Below are 24,757 nucleotides of genomic sequence, written 5' to 3'. Positions count from 1 at the left end.
ATTACCATCAAAACGTAGATAATAGACTCGCATGGAAGATTATCCATAACCGGATTAGAGGTTGTTAAATGGATAAATCAACCGACATCATCCTGAAGAGAGCAAAGGCAAACTTGTTAAAGGATGGACATTCGATTCCGAACAAAGGAATACGAACCTTACTCTGCTGGAGAAAACAATCAAAGGACTGACCAGAGAGTGCATGAGACATATTATCTATAGCCGTCAGAACGTAGATAATATACTCGCATGGAAGATTATCCATAACCGGGTTGTAGGTTGTTAAATGGATAAGCGACCGAAAAGAAAGGCATCGGGGTACCAGGAATAGGTATGCAAAGATGACCAATCAAAAGAGGATGAAGTTGCTTACTCGGAGCAAATATCCGAAAGGAAGGAGAAGACCCAACGGGGACAATACTGCTTGATCAAGGCAAGTATCCAGAGGGGAAAAGAATATCAATACCGCAAACCGGATACTAATAACTGCAAAGAGGAGATTACATCTACCGGTTAGTAGGCAGAAAACCACGGAAAAGGTAACCGTCCTCAATCAGGATGAGCACAAGGGGTCAACTCCACCAAGGGGAGAACGTGGGACTTTACAACTACCAGCTCGTAGGTAGAAAACCACCAAGATAGGACTTACAACTACCGGTTTGCAGGTAGAGGCCAACAAGCAGAATGAACCACAAAGGTTACCTCTGCTAGGGGATGAAAGTGGGATTTTACAACTACCGGCTAGTGGGTAGAAAACCACAAAGATAGGACTTACAACTACCAGTTTGTAGGTAGAGGCCCACAAACAGAATGAACCACAAAGGTTACCTCTGCTAGGGGATGAAAGTGGGATTTTACAACTACCGGTTCGTAGGTAGAAAACCACAAAGATAGGACTTACAACTACCGGTTTGTAGGTAGAGGCCCACAAACAGAATGAACCACAAAGGTTACCTCTGCTAGGGGATGAAAGTGGGATTTTACAACTACCGGTTCGTAGGTAGAAAACCACGACGATAGGACTTACAACTACCGGTTTGTAGGTAGAGGCCCGAAATTCCGCTGAGTATAAGATGAAAGAGTGCCGGTTAGTGAGCAACTATTCATTTATGCCCCAGGGAAGTACAAGAAACAGTCAACGGGGAGCCAATTTAGGATCGATCCAAAAAGGCAAACTGAACCAAGACATCCTAATGAGGAAAGAACTCACTAGGGAAAACCCATCCCAAGGGGAGGGAACGGAAACAACCGTCATCCACGAGGATATAACTCAGTGGGGAGCGCAGAAGGAAATGGTAGACACTTTCTGCTTAAGGGGTAGACTCTACATGGAGAGATCAGACACACCCACATCTGCTAGGGGAATTGTACTGCCGGGGATACTCGCTCGACTAAGGAGTCGCTTGCTGAGAAAACACCAACCTCTCAACCATGCTGGGGAACCCAACTCTGAAGCCGATCCACTGGCGCGATGCTAAACTCTTTCCAACAACCCAATCTCGGCTGGTCACCACTGCCTAGGGCTAATGGACATGTTTGCAATGTTGATGCATGAGTTTTTTTTTTGTTTTACACAATGCCCCATGATCATGGAAATGCTATGCACTAATGATGCAATATGCTATGCTTGTCTAAATGATGGATGCATAAACACACGTCTCCTCTAGAGACAACACCGGGGAACTCCAGGAACTGCGCTGAAGCTTTCATTACCACGTCCATTTCCAACCTGCTGGGGGAAGACAAACCTCGCTGGGGATGAACTCCATCGAACCCGAACTGCATGGAGATTACTCTGCTAGAAGAGGCAACCAACCCTTACCTCTACTGGGGATGATTTCATCGGACTCGATCCGCTTGGGGACCTTGCTGGGGAAAACCATCAACACAACCTCTGCTGGGAAGACAGCTTCAGACTTGGAAAACAATCACAACTCCGCTGGGGCTTTGGTAACCTTCAGGCTTGCTGAGGAGGCACCGATCTCGAATCTGCTAGAGAGATGACACTCTCAAACCCATTGGGGAAATACGGCCTATCGGACACGGGCCGCCCTTCGATTCGTCGAACACTGGTGTTCACCATCCTACCACAGTGTTGACTTTCCACTTTTGAGAACTCCCAGGCTCATCTTGGACTGTTCTGATTCATCCCCTTGTATTCCCGAATCCTCCGTACTTCACGGGGATCGAACTCCTGGGATTCATACAAACTTTCCAGTCCTTAGACTTTGAAGAGTCTTCTTGATTAGCTTTCCAGGATCGTCGCCACAACTCTGTCACGGGCTTTTCACCGTTCGTCTATCCCTTGCCCCTGGTTAGACTCTGTGGGGATCTATTTTGTCAAAAGGCTCCATATCACCACCTGTCAGCGAATGAAGATATCTAACAGCACCTGCACAAGAGATTGTTAGATAAAAGCGTGCCCCAGGCGTGCCAACACTTCAACATTTTAGTCGCTCAAACTTCCGAATAAGATTTCTAGATTTCAATCTTATAAGCATGCCTCGGAAGGGACCTCTATGTTTCAGAATGCAAATATTCTTTATCAAAATAAACGGATATTTTCGTAATCAAAGCGGTAATGAAAACAAAAACAAAACTATTTGACTGAATACGCATTTTATTGACTGAAAAAGATAGCTCAAAACCGAGCAACACACAGGAAGCAAACCCTGGAAAGAGGTGATTGCGCACAAAAGGAAAAATCTATCCTAATGGCAATGTGAAACCATGATCTCATCGGGTTCCAACTCGGTTACGCCCCATATGTCCTCAAGACTTTCCGCACTTTCGGCCTTCTGAACAAGACGCTTCCAATCGACCTCTGTCAGAGACTAGTTGCGACGTCAAAAGCTCACACGGTCATGCTAGACGCAGTTGTTCGTTTCATTCCCTCTTTTTCCTGGACCGCCCTTTCAGGTTTCAGTCCACCGGGATACCCTTTTTTGCCCAAGTCGCCCTTGTGGGGTTTTCGACTTGCCGGGTGTACAGTTCTTTTCTTTTATTATCCCTAACTTTTGCTCGAACCTTTTCTCTTTTTCTTGGTTCGCCGGGATGCGCCTTTTTTGCCTGGACTCTTTTATTCTTTTTGTCCAGCGGGTCTCTCTTTTTTTTCACGAAGTATCTTCTAACTGCGTCCGCATTCACAGGGAATGGAAAATCTTCATCATTCGTGGTCATCAATCACAAGGCTCTGTCAGAGGAGACCTTTTCGACCCCGAATGGACATTCATAACTATTTATCCACTTGCCCCTCGATCGTCTTGAGGAGGAAGGATCCTTTTCAAAACCAACTCTCTCACGTGGCATGCACAAGGTCGCACTTCTCGGTTAACAACACGCTTCATCTATTGGGTACAACTGCCCCATGACAAGTAACTGTCGAACTCTTTTCTCAATCAGGCTCAACGCGTCATACTGAGTCCTCATCCACTCGCCCTTTTCTAACTTCTCATCCATCTGGACTCTCCACAATGAGATCTAGCCTCCAGCAGGCAATGTCACTTCCATCTCATACTGAATGAGGAAGGCGCTGCCCCAGTAGATGCACGTATCGAAGTACGACACTCAGGATATCAACTTCGTACTCAGCCACCATCGTTGGTGCATTCAAATGTTGTCGGGGAAGCACCAGCTCATTCACTTTAAACTCTCCCCATCAGACATCAAAATCCGTTCGGATTCAGGGTCAGGCCCCTCCTCCGGGATCGGTCACTCTCAATCTTTCGATTTGAGTACCTCGAGATGTCCTCATCAGGGACTTCAGACTTCCTTGGTTGAGAATCATCAATGGGTTGTTGGGCGAGATAACCACAATACCCTCCTCTTGATTGCTTTCTGGGAGGTATACCGAATATCGTATTCAGTCGACACCATTTGCCCTCTCGCAACCCGTCCGTTCCACGTTATCTCCTCAAACACATACTTGATCAGATCCATTTTGGACATCCACAAAGTGGTATGAGCCAGCATACTGTCTCAGTCGGCGAACAGCCTATGCCAAAGTACATCAAGTTTTCTCGAGCAGTGAGTGTATTGTCTCACGGTCGATAAACTTTTTGCTTAGGTAAATTGCATGCTCTTTTCGACAAGACTCGTCATGCTGACACGTACACACCTCGTAGACCCCTTGAGGGCTGTCAAGTACCAAATCAACATTTATTCCTTCCACGGGAGGCATTAGAATCGGAGGTTCCTGCAACTTATTCTTTTTTTCATTTTTCCATGCCCCTTGGCAGTCATCATTCCACCTGACCATTTGATTTCCTTTTTTTTTTTTTTGGTTCAGGCGTTTCTAGTATTGTCTTTTCTTTTTCTTTTTTTTTTTTTTTTTTTTTTTTTTTTTTTTTTTTAGCAGGATCGACCTCGACTCCTCTTTCGTTCACGATAAGCCTCGGCAACTTACCGGACAGCACTCCACAAGTGCACTGGTTCGGACTCAACCTCAGTCTGAGTAGTTTCGATCCGGTCAAACAATTTGCCCCAGATCCACCGGATGCCCCTCTTCCGCTTGGGACTTTGTCATCATGTCATTAACATGGCATTCGCTTTCACGATGAGTCATATCATGAAACAAAGTCACCGTAGCCCTTTGATCCGTGGCACCGACCTTCTTCTTCACTAGAGGATAGTCTTCTCTCGATGGTAGCTCGTGCCCCACAACATGGGTATTCCACCCTGGTGTACCTTGATGCAACCAGGTGAAGATATCCCTTTCAACAGGGCTACCATTCAGTTCTCGACTTGCCTCTGAAGCGGCTTCAACTTTCATTTCCTTTCTGACCTCGGCGGTACTTGGGATTACCATCTTGACTCGATCCTCGTGCGGTTGAATCACCTTCTCCTCTTGTTTCAACAACCTAGCTAATTCCAGTAGATCACAATCTTCTTCGCCTTCTTCTTCGGCATGATAGCTTGGATTGTCGAAGTCATATAGAGGTGTAACCAAATTGTTATCGATGAGATCAGGAGAGTAATCACTTTTGAGGTTGGAACAAGACAAGTTCAAAAGAAAAACGAAAAACATTGCCGTTTTTATTTTTTAAAACTGCAAAAAATGAAAAACAGGGAACACCGCTTTTAATCACAAAAACATCCATTTATTACTGATGCAAAATGTTGCAAAATGAAACACATGAGGTGGCCCTTACAATGGACCAGTACGTTTCGGGCAAAACGTATGGCTTTCATGCAAACAAAATCAAAACACAGAAATACTACACTTCCGGATGAGCGACAGTGATGCTTTTGGAGGCCTTCCAATCGCCTGGTACGCACGACTTTATCCACAGCTCTAGCTCGCGGTCGCGGTCGATCTCTTCACTCACTGAACAAGCATGATCAGAATTCAGCATTCCTGCACTGACAAAGATGTACGGTGGACGACGTCCTCTGTTTGGTCTAGACGACTCTTGATCTGGCCGATAACCGATCCCAAACATGTCTGCCTTTACCGGTGTTGAGTGGATCCATCAGTTTGGATTTGTTGCCCCTAGCAGGAAATTTGGACAGACGAGCTATGCGCACCGGTTGACACCTACAAAACAGCAAATGGGTTAGTATGACTCACACATGCAGCGTCTACCCGTACCAGGAATATTTGTCCTTTGATTTTGGTTTCATAGAGACAGAGAATTTTTCATTAATAACAATCCGACATCTGGATGTCTCTCAACCAGAATCTTAATCAAAAATAATGGACCCTGAGTACGGATGGACATGAGTTGAATGCAGATGAATGCGAAATGAGACCGATGCAAATGCATGAATGCAGGTCGCTGTGCCATCTAGTCATCTGAAGACCCATTCTCTGAACCAGTCACAGTCAACTGAGTCGCCATAAATCCGACTTGGGGAGTTCCGAAATAAACGGAACTGGAGATTACATCACTATCATCACAGGAACATCCACTGAACGAATGACAATCAGATCCTCTGAACAAGCACTCTCAACTCAACCCGGGGATCCGAAATAAACGGAACCCGCTGATAAACCACGGACAGAACTCCGGCGTCCCAGAAATAAATGTCCATAATTCACAGTCATCATCAGTACCAAGAGTCACCAACAAGTCAGCAACTGTACCTGCAATAATCATTCCCTCCCACTCACGGGTGTCATCTAGGCCAGGGTTAGGTCGAGAGAAACGCAGGATAAACAACCCTTTCAAGAATATCATCCTGTGCACACCAGATGTATGCACCGATAATACCCCATCAGAGTCTGAACTGCTCGTGATATCAATGTTCCGCTAAGTGGCGCATACCACCCGCTTCCCATGAATCACTCTATTCCTAGGTTTCCTAGATTGCACTCATAGCCTGGGTATTGGGCCTTTTACCTCGAGTATCACCCACCCCCAATCAGAGAACACACAGCCAGCACAGCAGATGAATATGAATGAATGCAAACATTGATGCAAACAATACATGCAAACAATAAACAATGAATGCAATAAATAACACAACAAAAAGCAACCAAAGCCCTAACCTAGAGAGCGCTAGGAGAGACTCGCTTAGGGAAGATGGACCAGCACAGGTCAACTTCTCTTTATCCCCAGCAGAGTTGCCAGCTGTCGCATTACGCGAAAAACCGGCGGGAAAACAAGAACAACAGAGCCGCCACCGTGCGTTATTTATCCCAAAAGAGGGAAAGGAAACGCTCAGAGTAAACCTGGAAAAAGCATGGTCTCGCGACCAAAGAGAATGGGATCGGGAGTCGGTTATGCGAAGGGAAGGTATTAGCACCCCTACGCATCCGTCGTACTCGACGGGATCCACGCACAATAGGAAGGAAAATGGTTGCTAAACACTGCTCAAACACACACACACTGGCTGAAAGAGACAAAAGAAACTGACTGAAACTGACTCGGCAGGATATCGCATCCTGGGCCTACTTAGTCTATCAAGCATAGACATCAGAGTCAAAGTAGTTCGGACTGGGGAAACGACACATGCTCGCTAGGATATCGCATCCTATGCATACGTATCTCCTTTGGACGAAGGAGAATCAGAGCATCCGTAGCTCGGCTAACACGCACACAAACAAACACAGGCAAAGGCAAACGTGGAGCCTGAATGCCAATCACTGGACTTACATCAGCATCCGAACCAAAACACACACTGGAACCCGAACGCCACTCGATGGACTTACATCAGCTTCCAAGCACACAACAACACAAAACGAAGACACAGGCAGAAGAAAGGTCTCGATTGCAACTAGGGCAAGAGAAGGGGAAGGTCTCAATCGCAACGAGGGCGAGAGAAAAGAATTAGTGTTAGTCGTTAGTCAAACTCGACAAGACATCGCATCTCGTGCCTACGTATCTCACCTGAACATGAGAATCAGAGTTGCCGTAGTTCGGCTAAACTATTCCTGTTGGTTTATGTTTTTTAAGTGGACAACGTCACTACGCAATCTACCGGATGCTCGACCTTTGGAGACTTACTCACCTGTAGTAGAAGGAGTTGACGTATCCTTAAGAGGGGATAATGTTTGTTTGTGTTTTAGGAAAGCTCAAGCAAGAAAGGAAGTCCTATACGAAGGAACCGTGCTACCTTAATTGCCATGCAAACGAGACTACGCGGAGTCTAGCAAACCTAGGGGATACAATCACACCACACAAACATATACAGCATGAAATAAACACACCAACAAGGGGCTCAAACATCAGGGCTAGGCTTTAGTCGAGGGGTCATATCAACCTCAACAAACAAGCCTCTGTATCGGGGTAAGGTTAGCTCTTAACCTTGCCATTGAGGGGCTAAGGTGAAGCAGATGAAAGGATGAAGTGAGGATAAGACCTCACAGCTCTTATCCCTGACCAGGGAGAGCTTCTGACAAATGAGCATGGGTCCAGAATGGGGGAACCCTTCTATACTCAGAGACTCTGACACAATGTGCACTGCATAGGATCTTGGGCTAGGATCTCAATGCTACAACCATGTAATGGGAGCAAGGAGAAGACTCACAGAATAGTGGGGGATAGATTGCTTATCCCTACCTTCCACCAATTGCCTTGATTAAGGACTTTACCTGCTTAGGCACAAAATTAAACAATCACAATCATCGCCTCTTAAGGAGGACTTCAGACATTTATTTGCCCGGCCCGGTAACAGCCGGGTCTCCAGACTACATGAAGTTAGGAAGTTATACCTCAATGCAAGTTGCTTAAGCAAAGCAAAGCAAAAGTTCACAAGGAACTGAGCAACTAAAAGTACCTGGAAACAGTCAAACACAGTTAGTACTCAGACAGACAAAACTAAACAGCAAAAGTTCAATCAGTCAGACTATACAGATCAATGCACAACAAAGCAAGCTCAAAGTTCAAGTCCAAACTTCACAACCTACAAAACAATGTTATGTTAGTGTACAAACATCAAACAACATCATTTCAATTAACTTGATTCATCATCCATGTGCATTATGCTTTTGATCCTGAAAAATCAAGCAAATATTAGCAACAAGACCACTAGGCTAAGCCTAGGGTCCAAAGGCAAGAAAAATTCCTAAACAGCAAGGTATTCACCAACCAAAGTCAAATTAATGTCAAACAAGAGCCAACACAATTAGTCCCATGTCCATATCATTCATTATACTCATTTCATGCACAAAACAAGGCAAACTAGTTCAAATGAAGCACCAAACATGCAAACAGAACTATTGCATTCAATCCCACACCAAAACAATTTCAAAAAATCTCAAATAAATTACACCTAAACAGGACCTAATCCAGGTATGGCACACCAAATTTCAGCTTAATTGGGCAAAGGTAACTATGTCAATGAAAATCAACAAAAACAGACACAATTATATGCTCCAAATCACAACATCAACACATGCTTCCACTTCAAAAATTCATAACTCAATGAAAACAGTAAAGAAATGGATGGGACCAAAGCAGGGATGTCACATCATGTGCCTATGACTATCATACAAAATTTCATGATCATTCAATACCATATGAGCATTTCACATTGATTCTACCAACCTATGTCACATGAACTTGTAAATTCAACCACCAGAGATGAAAAATCACAATCAATTTGAAAATGCAATGTAAAATTCCACAAAAATTCATATAGCATCTCAACATGTTAATCAACCATCATACAAAATTTCATATTATTCTAACAAGTATAGGTCACTCAAAAAATCCAGCAAGTTGACATCAAGAGGTGTGACACAAATTGTCACACCTAAGTTCCAAAATTCATATCTCAATGGCCAGGTATCAAAAATTCATGAAATTTACATATAAATGATCATCAGCCAGTCAAGAATCATCACAAAAATTTTCAAGAATTTATTTGCAAGCATGTGCATTTCACAATTAAAATGGTAAAGTGTATCAAAATGTCATACATGTGAAAGAAGCCTAGGTCAAACAATATTTTTATCATGCACAACTTTGACCAATAGGTCAAAAATATTCTACACTTAACAACAAAGTCAACACAACAATTTCCATATTTTTCTGATTTTTCTACAATTTTTTATGAATTATTTAAGGTGATATGAATTTTTGATGAATTAAATAAATTAATTGGAATTACACAATGGCAGTTTTGTAAATAAGCATGGCGGGAGCGGGAAACATGATATTTAAAATTTCAAATGGAAAACAAGATCTAGCATGCGTTTATCATCGTCTTCGCTTCAAACTTTTCCAGAATTTCATAAACATGATGAACCATGAATCCTAACCAAAATGAGCAAATGAGGATCCGTTGGACTCGTCTAAGCATGAGGATCTCGAATACCAACCTAACTTGACCTAATTGTTCCTAAATCATACGAATCGCGCGAGTTAGGGTTTTGGTTCATAATTTCAAATCCAGATCTCTTAGCCTACAGTCATCCATTTACAAAACCACAAGCATCACTATAATCTACGTAGCATGCTCTTTCAAACGCATATGAACATTAAGCATTTCGTGAGTTTCGAATTTCACCAACCTGGAATTGGCAGCGATGAAACTGATGGAATTCGAGCTTTTTGACTTCAAACAGTTCGACTAGAAGCTCCAGGAAGATGAAGGATGTGCTCAAGTTCAATGGATGTTGCTCCTATTGCACGCGATTGTGATTCACCATGGATGAGGCTATGTTGGACAGTCACGATTCCAAGCTTTTTCCACCCTGAACTCCACAAACAGATGATCACGATGATGAAAGGAATTCAGATCAAAAAGAAATTCGAGAATTGAGCCAAAACTGAGGAAGATTTGATGAATTTTGTTCAATGTGTTCTTGAGAAAAACTTGAGAGAATGAAGAGTTTCTGATCCAATCTTGGTAAATGTGATTTTCTGTTATGCTTAGAGAGTGATTAAGAATATGTACCAATGCTTAATTACCACTTAAACTTGTCATTAACCAAATGGAGTGTATTAGTGAAAATGGTTAATTTTCAAAGTGAGGGCAAAAGTGGAATTTCACATGCCAGCTCATTGCCACCTATTTGACAGCTCACACACTCTCTAAATGACATGTGTGAGCTGTTGCAACTTGGTGCACTCTCATTGGATGAGTATTTTTGAAATTCACCATGTGGTAGCTTAATGTCCAATTTTGCACTTTCATTTTTCAAGCCAAATTCCAAACCATAAGCCTTAGGCATGAAATGATGATTCCAACAAATTTCAAATACCATTTGTGAGGTGTTGCAAAAATCCCCACTCAAAAATTCCAATTATTTTGAAAGTTGGACAATTTTGCCCTTGGTCCATTTTAACTGTCCAGTTGAAAATTGACTTTTTGCCTTGGCCATTTTTGAGAAAATCCAATTATGCACCATGAAAGTACATGTCAAATGGAGTTTGTGCATATAAAGAACTTGCAATTTGGACAATCCATGTGGAAGTTATGGCGTCCTGATTATGGGTCATTTCTGAAATTCACTGAGCCCTAATTTTCCAACCATGCATTGGATTTTCAAGTTCTTGGACTTTTTGGAAAGATGAGGTCAAGCTCTTCAACTTTCATGTTGGACAAAATTCCATTTGAAGCTTGTAGGATGAAGTTATTTTGAGGGGAAAAAGTTTCCATTTTGGGCAGCTGAAATTACAGGTCACCTGCTATTTTTGGAAACTTTCTGTCTGACCTCCAAATCTTCAACCTTGGTCTTTGGTATGTCAAATGAGACTCATATGGACATGAATGAGGCCTTTCAAACCATTTCCCACCTTCCAATCCATAAAATCGGGCACAGTTGACCACAGTTGACTTTCTAGGGTTTCTGGTTGACTGAACAATGACTGGTGACTTCTGAGCATCCAACCCTTGGCCAAACCACCTCAAAATGATCCTTGGACCATATGAGCTTGATAAATCAACCCTAGGGCCTTGTCCCAATGAAAATGGCACTCACTTGCTTGATTGACTGATGCTCCTGATCATTCTGACCCAATCCATCAATTGAGCTTGCACTTGGACAAATGGACAATGCAATGTTATGCAGTGGCCTATGTTATGTTATGACCTAATATGAAATGAATTTGCAAAAAGGTAGGGTTCAAATTCGAGGTGCTACACTCGGTGAATGGTAGAGTTTTTCAGATTGATCTTATTTGTTTACCACTTAAGAAGGTTGATGTGGTTTTGGGGATGGATTGGCTTTACGCCGACTCGGTGTTTATTGGTTGTGAAGAGAAGTTGATTATCATTCCATCTAGTGAAGCTACTCCAAAGGATGTGTTAACTACAATCTTGGAAGGTACGGTTGGCATGGTTAATTTCTTATTTGAGAATGAAAAGTCAGTTCTCTTGGTTCTTACCAAGGAATCTAACGATAATCTGGGTGCTACACAAATTCCCGTTGTTTGTGAATTTCCGGAAGTTTTTCCTGAGGATGTCTCCTCTCTTCCTTCTGAAAGGGAAGTGGAATTCTCTATTGATCTGATACCTGGGACGACTCCAATCTCCGTCTCTCCGTATCGCATGGCGCCACTAGAGTTGAGAGAGTTAAAGAATCAATTGGAAGAGTTGCTAACCAAGCATTTTATCCGACCTAGTGTCTCACCATGGGGAGCTCCAGTGTTACTAGTAATGAAAAAGGATGGTAGTATGCGGTTGTGTATTGATTATCGCCAGTTGAATAAAGTTACCATCAAGAACAAATACCCTCTGCCTCGGATAAACGATTTGTTAGATCAGTTGAAAGGAGCCTGCGTGTTCTCGAAGGTTGATCTATGATCGGGCTATCATCAAATAATAGTTAAGAGTTCGGATGTACCAAAGACCGTGTTTAGAACCCGATATGGCCATTATGAGTTCCTTGTAATGTCGTTTGGTGTAACGAATGCCCCAGTTGTTTTCATGGACTATATGAATCGGATATTCCAACTCTACTTGGCCCAGTTCGTGGTGATCTTTATTGATGACATTCTTATTTATTCTCGTACTCCTCAGGAGCACAAAGAACACCTAAGGATTGTTCTATCAGTACTGCAAGAGAAACAACTTTTTGTCAAGTTAACTAAGTGTGAATTTTGGATGAACGAAGTGAGGTTTCTTGGTCATGTAATATCACAAGGAGGAGTATCGGTGGATCCATCTAAAGTTGAAGCAGTTATTAATTGGGAAAGACCGAAGAATGCTTCCGAAGTCAGAAGTTTCTTAGGTTTGGCAGGTTACTATCGAAGGTTTATAAAGGGATTTTCACAAATAGCGTTACCAATGACTAGACTTACCCGAAAGGAAATTTCTTTCAAATGGGATTCGAAGTGTGAGAAGAGTTTTATGAGTTTGAAGGAGAAGCTAACGACTGCTCCTGTTTTAGTCATCCCTGATCCTAGTAAGTCCTATGAAGTATTTTGTGATGCCTCTAAGAAAGGATTGGGAGGGGTGTTAATGCAGAGTGGTCAAGTTGTAGCCTATGCCTCTCGTCAGTTGAAGCCTCATGAAGAGAACTACCCAACTCATGATCTTGAACTGGCTGCTGTTGTCTTTGCATTGAAAGTTTGGAGACATTACTTGTAATGGGTGCATTTTGAGATGTTTAGTGATCACAAGAGTTTGAAATACTTATTTGACCAGAAGGAGTTAAACATGAGACAAAGGAGATGGATGGAATACTTGAAGGACTTTGATTTTGAGCTTAAGTATCACCTAGGGAAGGCGAATAAGGTTGCGGATGCCTTAACTCGGAAATAGATACATAAAGCTGAGTTGATGATGTTGGAATACGCATTGTTGGAAAAGTTACGAGATCTTAATTTTCAGTTTAGTTGGACGCATGATGGCGTGATAATGGGAAATTTGAATATTACTTCTAACCTAAGGGAAGAGATCCGACAAAGACCAGTGATAGATGAGAAATTGCAAGAGATGTCAACTCAACCAGGTTTCACTCAGTCACCAGATATAGTTATTCTGTTTAATCAAAGGATTTGTGTTCCGGATGATGTCGAGATGAAAAGGAAAGTTTTGGAGGAAGCTCACAAAGGGGCGTTTACTATACATCTAGGTTCATCGAAGATGTATCAAGACTTGAAGAAGGACTATTGGTGGCCTGGAATGAAAAGGGATATCGCAGAGTATGTGTCAAAATGCATTGTATGCCAACAGGTAAAGATTGAACATCAGAAGCCAGGTGGTTTATTGTGGCCTTTAGAGATTCCGGTTTGGAAATGGGATAGTATTTCAATGGACTTTGCGGTAGGGTTACCTCGGACCCAAGGTGGTTATGATTCAATTTGGGTGATTATGGATCGGTTGACTAAGTCCGCGCACTTCTTGGCCGTGAAGACTACTTACAAAGCAAGTCATCTTGCACGGTTGTTCATTTCAGAAATAGTTAGGTTGCACGGTGTTCCTACTAGCATTGTGTCTGATAGAGACCCAAAGTTTACTTCAAGGTTTTGGAGAGCATTCCAACAAGCTATGGGGTCGAGATTGTGTTTGAGTACCTCTAATCATCCTTAGACGGATGGTCATACTGAACGGACAATACAGACACTGGAAGATATGTTAAGAGCTTGTGTACTTGAAAGTGGAGGGAATTGGAAGGAGCTCTTACCATTGATTGAATTCGCATATAACAATAGTTATCATGCAAGTATTGGGATGGCTCCTTATGAAGATTTGTATGGACGGAAATGTAGAACACCTTTATGTTGGACAAAAGTTGGCGAAGAAAGGATCTTAGGACCGGAGATTATTCAAGAGACAACTGAAAAGATAAGGATGGTCCGTGATAAGATAAAGAAAGCATAGGATCGCCAAAAGAGCTATGCGGATCACAAGAGAAGACCATTGGAATTTGATGAAAGTGACCATGTATTTTTGAAGGTGACCCCGAGGTTGACACTGAAAGGACCGTTTAAGTCACGGAAGCTAAGTACGAGATACATAGGGCCATACCAGATTATAGAGAGAATTGGAGAAGTAGCCTGCAGATTAGCCTTACCACCTTCTCTATCAGAAATGCATGATGTTTCTCACGTATCTCAACTCCGGAAGTTCATTCCAGATTCTCTTCAGCCTATTCTTCAAGATTCAGTAGAAGTAGAAGCAGATCTAACTTTCGAACCTCTACCAAGTCGCATTACAAGACGAGAAGTTAAGGTGTTAAGGAATAAGGAGATTCCTCTTGTTAAGGTTCAGTGGGATGAAACACACCCAGGCGACGCCACCTGGGAACTAGAGTCAGAAATGCGAGAAGCTTACCCTCATCTCTTCCAGGTAATATTTAAATTCTAGGACGAATTTTATTTAAGGGGGGAGGATGTAATACCCCGTATTTCCGTAAATGCCTAAATTCCTATTAATTGAGATCAACCGAGTTCCTTTGTGCTCTAAAAGTTGCCAATAGGGATAAATAGAGCAAATAGTGAGTTCAGGTTGACTTAATTAATATTATTTGGAACTGGTCTTTTATTAATTGGGACATTTTGGTAACACTAATAATGGGTCAATAGCTCTGGTAGAACAAAAATTACAAGTTAGTGCCACTTGAGATATTTGTTACTACCACTTCACCACTTTCTAACCACACAAATCTTAATGGCCACTTGTTTATGACCTTTGACCCACTCACCACCACATGTTTGTGTCTTATACCACATACCACTTGCCATTTGTTTTATATGTATCAGAAAGGATAAGTAGAGAGAAAGGATGGCATAGAAAGAAAAAGGAAGCTTAAGAGAAGAAGGAAAAGCAAGGCTAGTGGAGAAGAAGAAGAAGGAAAAACTTGGAACCAACACCATCATCTTCATCCTCATTTCATCTTCCACAATTTCTCCTCTTCAATTTCGTGAGGTGGGTTCTAGTTAGAAACTTTAGGTTTCTTGAAAAGTTAGGATTGTAGAATGTTAGACAAATCATGAATATCCATGCTATAAGATGAATATGTTCTTGCTCTTGTTGATTTCCATGAACATGTGTCTTGATGTGTTTTATGATTGGTATGATAATATGATTTGTTACGGTTATGTTATGATGTTGAAATCCTTGTAGTTATGAATTTGGGATGCTTGTTGTACATGTGTATATGAGCATGTAGTGAGATGGATGTGTTGGAAGAATGCGTGTGGGTTTGATTGGAAATGGAGTTATAGAGGAAAATGGTGTTCTGAGAAGTGGAAAAATGAAAATATGAGTGTACCAATCGACTGGCCCCTGTTATCAATCGACTGACAGCCTTTAGTTTAGCATAAAAATGAAATTTTTACAGGACCAATCGATTGACATTGCATGTCAATCGATTGCACAAACTTGATGTTTATGAACAGTGGAAATTTTCAGCAGGATCAATCTATTGACACTCAGGATCAATCGGTTGACACTCAGCAAATTTTGAAAAACAGAAATGTGAGTGGAACCAATCGATTGGGCTTCCCCAACCAATCGATTGACTCAAGTTAATAACCTCAAAATCCATTTCCTAAGTGTTTCTAAATGCATTCTTCCATCCATTAATCAACTGTGATGCTATGTTTATGTTGAATACATGTTAATGGTGAAAATTACATGATGAATCTAGTGAGTTAACTTAGGATTGAAATTAGGTAATGAGTGAGGTTTATAATCTAGATAATGCGAGAATACGGTAATCATTCGTACGACGCTTATGTGGAGGTCGTGGACGTATTGTTGCCATGATTGAGAACGAGACGCATTGTATGGAACATGCCATGTTATTGTTGTGTATTATGGTGAATGAAGTCACCTATGATTGATGAATTTTGTTATGGTTCGTGGAACCAATGATTGTAGAACCGATCATGTATTCAGAATGTGTGTTTTCTGTGATGGTACACATCTCTATTGGTATGCTTAAACGTGTAAGCATTGGGATGTGGGACCAATGATTCGAGCCTCAATTGGGTTTGAGCCCCAACCATGGCGGACATGGGGGAAAGGTGGACACCTATGTGGGTTAGATTCACATACGGTGAAAGATACCCTAGGTGGGTTAGAGTCCCATACGGGTGACGGTCACTTGAACTAGGGATTAAGCCTCATAGAGGACCCGATATCCACCGCGAAAGCCAAATCATACGAGCATGCATGAACTGGGCTGGCTTAGACGTAAGTCCATTCGGGAATTGATGCGTCGTGATCTGAATAATGATCGTGGTTGAGTTATGAGAACTCAGATGCATGTTGCCATACAATTGCGAGTTAGTTCCCCATCGCTCAAGTCTTTGTTCCCTTGTTGGCTTGAGTTGGATATGAGCTGAACATCGATTAGAAAACCCTGTAGAGCCGAGTGGACCCATAAGATAGGGAACACACTAAGATTATCATCTCACCCCATGTTGTTGATTATTTTTCAGGTGGTTCTGAGCAGGATAAGGCTAAGGGCAAGATAGAGTGATGTCTTGCTTACCTGAGGACTGATGGCTTTTTTCCACTGTGTAGATATTTTTGAGATCATTGTCTCATGATCTAGATAAGTAGTTTTATTTTTGGGCACTCTTATGTACATTTATGCCATATTGTGTTATTTTGGGCATGTATTTGTATATGTACACAGTGCTGCTAGGCACTTATGTATTTCAGTACCAGTTTTACACTATGTATAATATGTATTCTAGACATATATTATATGTGGGTGTTACATACATTTACTTAAGTTTATTAGCCATAAGTTTTATTTCTTATAACATCCCATGAAAATGAGATGGCATTCGAGTACAAGATTCAGAAAAGAAAAAGATAAAATACATTAAGCCAAATCTCGTCCATGAGATAGAACCCAAAGCGATTGATAGATCCCTTGAATCTGCAGCTAAACTAATACGACATTGAGCTGCATAACAAAATTGGAAGTGGTGTTGTAACTTGTTGTTACATGGAATTCAGTGTTGTAAACATAAAACGTTTGCGTTATATTAGTCCCACATCGAAGATCTGGAGATATAGAAATAATGACCGCTATAAGAATAGTAGATTATAGTGTTATTAATCAATGATTCTTTAGGCAATAATGAGATATGATGAGTGGTCTAGTCTCGCTTTACATATGCGACTTGGGTGTCTGCCCTAAGCCTGGTTACGACAATTTGGCACTCTACTTTGACCAATTTGATCTCTATAGCCCAAACCTAAAGGGGGTAGATCTAGTTATAAAATATTTTGTTATTTTGAATTTAGTTTTATGTAATTTATTCCATGTGTTTATTTTCTTATTAAATAATTTTTAAATTTATTGTAAATGTTTAATATAAAAAAGTTAATCAACACCAAAAATTGGATATTTAGAGAGCCAAACTATTTTTTAAATATTTACCACCTTGATCAGCTCGAATGATTTGAATATTTATGTCCAATTGATTTTTTTCTTCATTTTAAATTTCTTGAACTTTTCAAAGGTTTTACATTTGTGTATCATTAAATACGAATGACTATATCTACTATAATCATCAATAAATATGAAGAAGTACTAAATACCTCTTATGCCTAATGTATTCAATGATTCACATACATCAGTATATATAGACATGTCGGTCCATCCATATGTAAAACACCCTTATCTCTATCTTCAAAACAGGAGACATTAATTTAAAGAGATTTTAAGAATAAATTTAATACATAACATAAGATTAAATGATATTTTAGTTTCTCTAAAATTTACATCTATTTAAGCTTATTCACTACGCCAAAAATGACTTTTAACAGCGCATCTTAGACAGCGCTTTTAGAAGAAAGCGCTGTCTAAGGTTAAAATTAAAATAAAACACGGAAAATGTTCCAAAAAAATAATGAAAGCGCTGTCTAAGGGGGGGTCTTAGACAGCGCTTTCTAAAAGCGCTGTCTAAGACCCCCCCTTAGACAGCGCTTTTAGAAAGCGCTTTTAAATATAGACCTTAGTCAGCGCTTTTGATAAAGCGCTGTCTAAAGTCTTTAAATTAAAAAAAAAATTAAAACCAAAAGCGCTATTTTCTTTGATAAAGCGCAGGTTGCAGCTATTTTTTTAGTATTAAACAGCTTTTTCTTTAATTCCTTTTTCCATTTCATTATTTGTCTTATTATCTTCTCAAAGATCACACTATTTTCACTCTTTCTCTTTAATTTCTCTTCCCACACACAACACAAGCAAACCCACTAAGCTTCAAAACCGTTTATCTTCCACTCTTCAAAACCCTTTCAGAACCCTCTCATTTTCTTCCATACCTCTAACCGCAGAAGCGCTTTTAATTTCTGTTTTCGTATTTGTATAAATTTTTTTTACTTTTTTTGTTTGTTTATTTGTTTTGTTTGAACTTTGAAATAGAAATAGTATTGAAGTTGTGTTGTTGTTGTTTCTGTTTTTACAGAGTGGAGGCATGGAAAGGGCATTGGTTGTTGCCAACCCTAAAAAGAGGAAACTCATGATTAGTGATGACAATGACGATGATTTTGGAATACGAAGAAGAGAGTTCAGGTTCAAAGTTTTGTTGCCGAATGGAACTAGTGTGGAATTGACAGTGTGGAGTGTAGAAACTGAGATGCATTTTGAGGATTTTGTTGGATTAGTTCGAGAAAAGTATTTGGAACTTCGGAAAAAATGTGAATGGATGAAGAAGAAAAGGGATATAAATTGGAAGGGAAGTGGTTTGTATCTTGAGGATGTTGGTGATAATAAGATAAGAAATGTTATCGAGTTAAAAAATTTCATGCCTCGGAAGTGCCATATTTTGCGCCTTAATGTAAGTATATCACACTATTATGCCTCCTTCTGTTTGTCTTATTGTGTGTTGGTGTTTCTTTTCTCTGGTTTTGAGTTTGGTATTATTATTCCTTTGCTTTGTTGCTGCAACTTTGGTATTTGTTTTCATTGTCTGTGTTTCTTTTCAATCAGGATGGGAGTAGCGATGTTGCTCAGACCTTTGAGGTTGGAATCTCTCTTGTTTCTCTGCCCCTGTCAGCTATATTGTTAAACAATAGGATACTGTTGTAGTATTTCTTATTATTTTGCCATCTGTCTGAAATGCAGAATATGTGGGACTTAACACCGGATACAGATTTGCTACTGGAGCTTCCTGAAGAATATAATTTCGAAGCTGCTATTGCTGACTTGATTGTGAGCTCATTAACAAAACAGACTATAAACTCAATTTTTTTATGATGGTTTTGCACATATCAACACTAACACTGTTATTCATATATTATCAGGATAATGCTTTGCAAGCTGTGTGGTTCAACGGGAAAAATAGTCGGAAGCTAGTCAGGTATAGTTGCATATGATATGAATGTGATAAAATGATATTTCTTTTATGTCTGAGCTACTGGAGGAGTGTCCGATACTAAATATGAATATTTCTATTAATCTTACTTTACATTTTAGTTTGTCATATTATAAAACTCTAGCCCTTTCAATTAGACTCAACCTGTTTGTTTTTCTTGTCCTTTATTTGACAAAAGAGTTTAGGATAAAAAGAATCAGCTATTTGACATCATTCTTATGTCAGTAGAAAGAGTTAGGAGTTTAGGGATAGTGAAGTAATTTTCTTTCTAAAATCATGTACACATTTTTGTAATCATTGTTATATAGCGTTGTCAAAGTAGCCCTGTAGAAATTGATTTTATCTGCTCTAAAGCACTGGTTATAACAAAATCTTCAAGAAGTCCATAGCTTCTTGGGAACACAATGGCTGTTTTGCATAAAAGTAATGGTTCGGTGGTAAGTTAGTTTTTATAGTAGTTTATATAGCTTATTCAACACATGGTTAGTTTTTATTTGCATTGCGTAGTAGTTTATATAACACCATGGTTAGTTTTTATTTGCATTTCTTAGTAGTTTATTCAACATATCTTTTTTAAACATAAGAATTTATAGACTATAAAGCATAAAAATAAGCTTAAAATATAGCATCGCATGTGTCCCATTTCTATGGAAGTTAAGTTGTTGAGTTTCTAATGATTAATAGGTGCCACCATTTTTGACATAAACTATCTTCCACTATTTCTGATCGTAATAAATGTATTGGAATACATAGTTGATTTTTATAATCTCTAGTGTTTGTTTGTTGGTTTCTTAGACTGGTGCAATCAATTATCACTTGTTCATGTGACTTTTTATGTTTTGCAGAGTAAATGTTACTGACGATAAGATTTCAATTTTTGACAATGGTTCTGGAATGGATGACTCCGATGAGAATTCACTAGTAAAATGGTAGCTATCTGTTTTTAGATTATTTCATGAACTTTTCGAAGTTGCAAAGTACATTGTGATATTCTGTTATTTGAGTTAAAATACACTTACCTGTTCCACCGTTTCTCTTGATTATGGACTTCTTATCTCTTGCACAGGGGAAAGATGGGTGCTTCGGTTCACAGATTATCAAAATCAATGGCTATTGGGGGAAAGCCCCCATACTTAAGGGTAATCTTCATTTTTGTCCTCTTTCACCCTTTAATCTTTGTTGTAACATGCTCTAATAGGACAACATTTGGACGAAAAATTATCGTTATGCTAGGATCACATACCTTCATTGAACACTATTTCTTATTTTTTGCTGACAATGTTCAGATAGGACAAACATTTTAAAGCTAGAAGAGCATACCTGCATAAATAATATATGGGTGACCAGAAGAATTTCCTTTATCTACACTTCTGGTCAAATATGTTGTCTGTGATGCTTATGCACAAAGAAACATCCAAATGTTAATCATCGGGATTGAGATTGATTACTCTTTTGCACATTTCAAATTATTGTTTGGTTTGTTGTATTGATTGTGCTGTGCAACCTTACTTTGGGATGTTTGGATATGGAGGGCCTGTAGCATCCATGCACTTGGGGAGGTATGATTGTTTCTAAGATAAATATCTTTCTGTCTTTCTTCTGTTCAAGTACATCTCAAAATCATCTCTTTATCATTCCCTCTCTTATTCTTTCTATTCTCACATTACAGGCGTACTCGTGTTTCGTCCAAAACAAAACACGTAAAAGGTGTTGATATTAACAAACTCCAGTGCCGCCTCAAGGACATATATTTCCCCTACATTCAGGTTAAAACATGCCTATGAATTGAATCAATTTAAAAGATGAGATTACTCCATATATTCATTTTCCTTTTAATATTGTCAATATAAAAATTAACATTTATCATTATTATGATTTACATTGGCAGTGTATACCCATTAAATTCATATCTTATCTACTGCTGTTTATTGTTGTCGTATTGCTGCTTATTGTAATTAATAGTTTGTTGTCTTTTTATGTTTTTCTTCCCTTTGACCATTTTCTTTTTCCCAACTATATTTGAGTTTGTTTCTTGTGCTCAAAACTATTAGGCTGAAATTGTCTGGAAGAACGATATTTCATACAAATCTATATTTGGATGTTGGAGGTTAGCAATGCCTCCGCACAACAAAAAAAGGAGGTTAGCAACGCCTCCGGTATATTTTTAATTACCACATTTTTTATTATATTAGTGATGACACTTGATAAAACTTAGGATTTATAATCCATATTTTTTTTCATATGTAGTGTCCTCAACAACGTAATCAAATAGATTGCGGGTATTTCATGTTGAGGTTTATGCGAGATACTCTTGCTTTGGGCCGATTAAAGATTCCCACCGATGTATGTATTTCTAACTTATGAGTTATTTTTATATTTACACATATCTCATATAATTAAATAGTTGGAATTAATTCAAAATATGTTATATTATTATGTAGTACTTTGAGGAATTCAAGTGTGCATTTTATACAAAGGATCAAGTGGACGAAATCAAAGAGGAGTGGTGTCAATTCATGATAGAGCTCAATGTTTGTTCATAAATTTGTGTAATTAATGTGTACATTTGTAGTATATGTAATGACTTGAAAATGTGTACATAAATTTGTATATATTTTGATACATTTAAGGCAAAATTGGTTTGAATTGGTATATATATATATTTGTTAGCCAAAAATTGGTAGAAAAAAGGCCAAAATGGCATATATAAAATGTGATAATTGTCTGTCAAAATCTGGTTGAAAACAGGTAGAAATTCTGGTTCATAAACCTGGAAAAAATGTGGTTTAAAACAAAAGCTTCAAATATTTTCGTATACCTTAGACAACGCTTTTGTAAAAAGCGCTGTCTAAGGGGGGGATTAGAAAGCGCTTTAGGCAAAAGCGCTGTCTAAGGGGGGGGCTTAGACAGCGCTTTTTGAAAAGCGCTGTCTAAGGTATACCTAAAAAAATTAAAATAGGAGGGTCTTAGAAAGCACTGTCTAAGGGGGTGGGGCTTAGACAACGCTTTTCAAAAGCGCTGTCTAAGGTATACCTAAAAAATTTAAAATAAGAGGGTCTTATAAAGCGCTTTTGGCCAAAGCGCTGTCTAAGGGGGGGGGGGCTTAGACAGCGCTTTTAAGATTTAAAAAAGCGCTGTCTAAACCTTTAGCAGCGGAGGTTTAGACAACGCTTTAAAGCGCTGTCTAAGGCTAAAAAAAGCGCTGTCTAAGGTCTTGTTTGTTGTAGTGATTCTCCGTAAGTTTTATTTCTTATAACATCCCATGAAAATGAGATGGCTTTCGAGTACAAGATTCAGAAAAGAAAAAGATAAAATACATTAAGCCAAATCTCGTCCATGAGATAGAACCCAAAGCGGTTGATAGATCACTCGAATCTGCAGCTAAACTAATGCAACATTGAACCGCCCAATAAAATTGGAAGTGGTGTTGTCACTTGTTGATACATGGAATTCATTGTTGTAAACAAACAAATTTGCTTTATATTAGTCTCACATCGAAGAATAGTAGATTATAGTGTTATTATTCAATGATTCTTCAGGCAGTAATGAGATATGATGAGTGGTCTACTCTCGCATTATATATGTGAGTTGTGTGTCTGCCCCAAGCCTGATACGATAATTGGGCACTCTCCGTTGACCAATCTGATCTCTATAGTCCAAACCTAAAAGGGGTAATTCTAGTTATCAAATATTTTGTTACTTTTGAATTTAATTTTATGGAATTTATTCCATGTGTTTATTTTCTTTTTATATATGTTTAAAATTTATTCCAAATGTTAAAAAAATGCCAAACTTTTTGCATGACAAATTTACTATTTAATATATAAAAAAAATTAATAAGCACCAAAAATTGGATATTTAGAAAACTAAATTTTTTTATTATTATTTTAAACCTTGATCTGTTCGAATGATTTTAATATTCATGTCCAATTGATTTTGTTCTTAATTTTAAATTTCTTAAACTTTTAAAAGGATTTAGATTTGTGTATCATTAAATACACATAACCATATCTACTATAATCATCAATAAATATGATGAAGTAATAAATACCTCTAATGCCTAATGTATTTAAATGATTCACATACATCAATATATACAGACATGTTGGTCCACCCATATGTAAAACACCCTTATGTCTATCTTAAAAATGACGAGCCATTAATTTAAAGATATTTCAAGATTTAATTTAATACATAACATAAGATTAAATGATATTTTAGTTTCTATAAAATTTACATTTACTTAAGTTTATTATCCATAAGTTTTATTTATTATAACATCCCAAGAAAATGAGACGACATTCGAGAATAAGATTCAGAAAAGAAAAAGATAAAATACATTAACCCAAATCTCGTCGATTAGATAGAACCCAAAACGATTGATAGATCCCTTGAATCTGCAGCTAAACTAATACAATATTGAGCTGCACAACAAAATTGGAAGTGGTGTTGTAACTTGTTGCTACATGGAATTGAGTGTTGTAAACAAAAAACATGTGCTTTATATTAGTCCCGCATCGAAGATCGGGAGATATAGAAATACATGACCCCTATAAGAATAGTATATTATAGTGTTATTAATCAATGATTCTTCAGGCAGTAATGAGATATGATGAGTGGTCTAGTCTCGCTTTACATATACTACTTGGGTGTCTGCCCCAAGCCTAGTTACGACAATTGGGCACTCTCCTTTGACCAATTGATCTCTATAGCCCAATCCTAAAAAAGGTAAATCTAGTTATAAAATATTTTGTTACTTTTGAATTTAGTTTTATGTAATTAATTCCATGTGTTTATTTTCTAATTTAATATTTTTTAAATTTATTGTAAATGTTAAAAAATGCCAAATTTTTACATGACAAATTTACTTGTTTAATATAAAAAAAATTAATCAACACCAAAAATTGGATATTTAGAGGGCTAAACTATTTTTTAAATATTCACCACCTTGATCAGCTCGAATGATTTGAATATTTATGTCCAATTAATTTTTTTTCTTCATTTTAAATTTCTTGAACTTTTCAAAGGATTTAGATTTGTGTATCATTAAATACGCATGACTGTATCTACTATAATCATCA

General features: G+C 38.8%; 2 protein-coding genes and 3 non-coding genes across 5 annotated transcripts; all 5 read left to right on the top strand.

Annotated features, from left to right (window-relative positions):
- Positions 1-13,968: 13,968 nt before the first annotated feature.
- LOC127082213 (uncharacterized) lies at positions 13,969-16,908 on the top strand. The gene is made up of 3 exons (XM_051022457.1): positions 13,969-14,190; positions 14,293-14,685; positions 16,870-16,908. The coding sequence occupies exons 1-3, from the start codon at positions 13,969-13,971 to the stop codon at positions 16,906-16,908; spliced, it is 654 nt and encodes a 217-aa protein (XP_050878414.1).
- A 531-nt stretch (positions 16,909-17,439) lies between these two features.
- On the top strand, positions 17,440-17,543 carry LOC127089837 (small nucleolar RNA Z279/snoR105/snoR108). The gene has a single exon (XR_007791389.1). It is a non-coding gene; the product is annotated as a small nucleolar RNA Z279/snoR105/snoR108 (small nucleolar RNA).
- A 1,302-nt stretch (positions 17,544-18,845) lies between these two features.
- Positions 18,846-20,980, top strand: LOC127082212 (structural maintenance of chromosomes flexible hinge domain-containing protein GMI1). Its single transcript, XM_051022456.1, has 7 exons — positions 18,846-19,139; positions 19,292-19,324; positions 19,427-19,513; positions 19,606-19,661; positions 20,522-20,605; positions 20,743-20,857; positions 20,963-20,980. Exons 1-7 carry the CDS (start codon positions 18,939-18,941, stop codon positions 20,978-20,980), a joined length of 594 nt encoding a protein of 197 aa, XP_050878413.1. The 5' UTR covers positions 18,846-18,938.
- A 2,243-nt stretch (positions 20,981-23,223) lies between these two features.
- Positions 23,224-23,326, top strand: LOC127089875 (small nucleolar RNA Z279/snoR105/snoR108). The gene has a single exon (XR_007791426.1). It is a non-coding gene; the product is annotated as a small nucleolar RNA Z279/snoR105/snoR108 (small nucleolar RNA).
- Positions 23,327-24,280: 954 nt separating this feature from the next.
- LOC127089886 (small nucleolar RNA Z279/snoR105/snoR108) lies at positions 24,281-24,383 on the top strand. The gene has a single exon (XR_007791436.1). It is a non-coding gene; the product is annotated as a small nucleolar RNA Z279/snoR105/snoR108 (small nucleolar RNA).
- The last annotated feature ends 374 nt before the right edge of the window (positions 24,384-24,757 follow it).

The sequence above is a fragment of the Lathyrus oleraceus genome, chromosome 5 (assembly GCF_024323335.1).
Source record: "Lathyrus oleraceus cultivar Zhongwan6 chromosome 5, CAAS_Psat_ZW6_1.0, whole genome shotgun sequence".
NCBI classification, from domain to species: domain Eukaryota; kingdom Viridiplantae; phylum Streptophyta; class Magnoliopsida; order Fabales; family Fabaceae; genus Lathyrus; species Lathyrus oleraceus.
The sequence above is the reverse complement of the archived record's forward strand: the minus strand, read 5'-3'. Positions and strand labels throughout refer to the sequence as shown.

Excerpts from the sequence above, each read along its gene's own strand:
- LOC127082213 (XM_051022457.1), top strand. The coding sequence starts at position 13,969 with ATGTTAAGAGCTTGTGTACTTGAAAGTGGAGGGAATTGGAAGGAGCTC. Across the intron at positions 14,191-14,292 it reads CAACTGAAAAGATAAGGATG|GTGACCCCGAGGTTGACACT; the intron begins GTCCGTGATAAG and ends GTATTTTTGAAG. Across the intron at positions 14,686-16,869 it reads CTTACCCTCATCTCTTCCAG|ATATTTTTGAGATCATTGTC; the intron begins GTAATATTTAAA and ends TCCACTGTGTAG.
- LOC127082212 (XM_051022456.1), top strand. The coding sequence starts at position 18,939 with ATGCATTTTGAGGATTTTGTTGGATTAGTTCGAGAAAAGTATTTGGAA. Across the intron at positions 19,140-19,291 it reads GCCATATTTTGCGCCTTAAT|GATGGGAGTAGCGATGTTGC; the intron begins GTAAGTATATCA and ends CTTTTCAATCAG. Across the intron at positions 19,514-19,605 it reads CTGCTATTGCTGACTTGATT|GATAATGCTTTGCAAGCTGT; the intron begins GTGAGCTCATTA and ends ATATATTATCAG.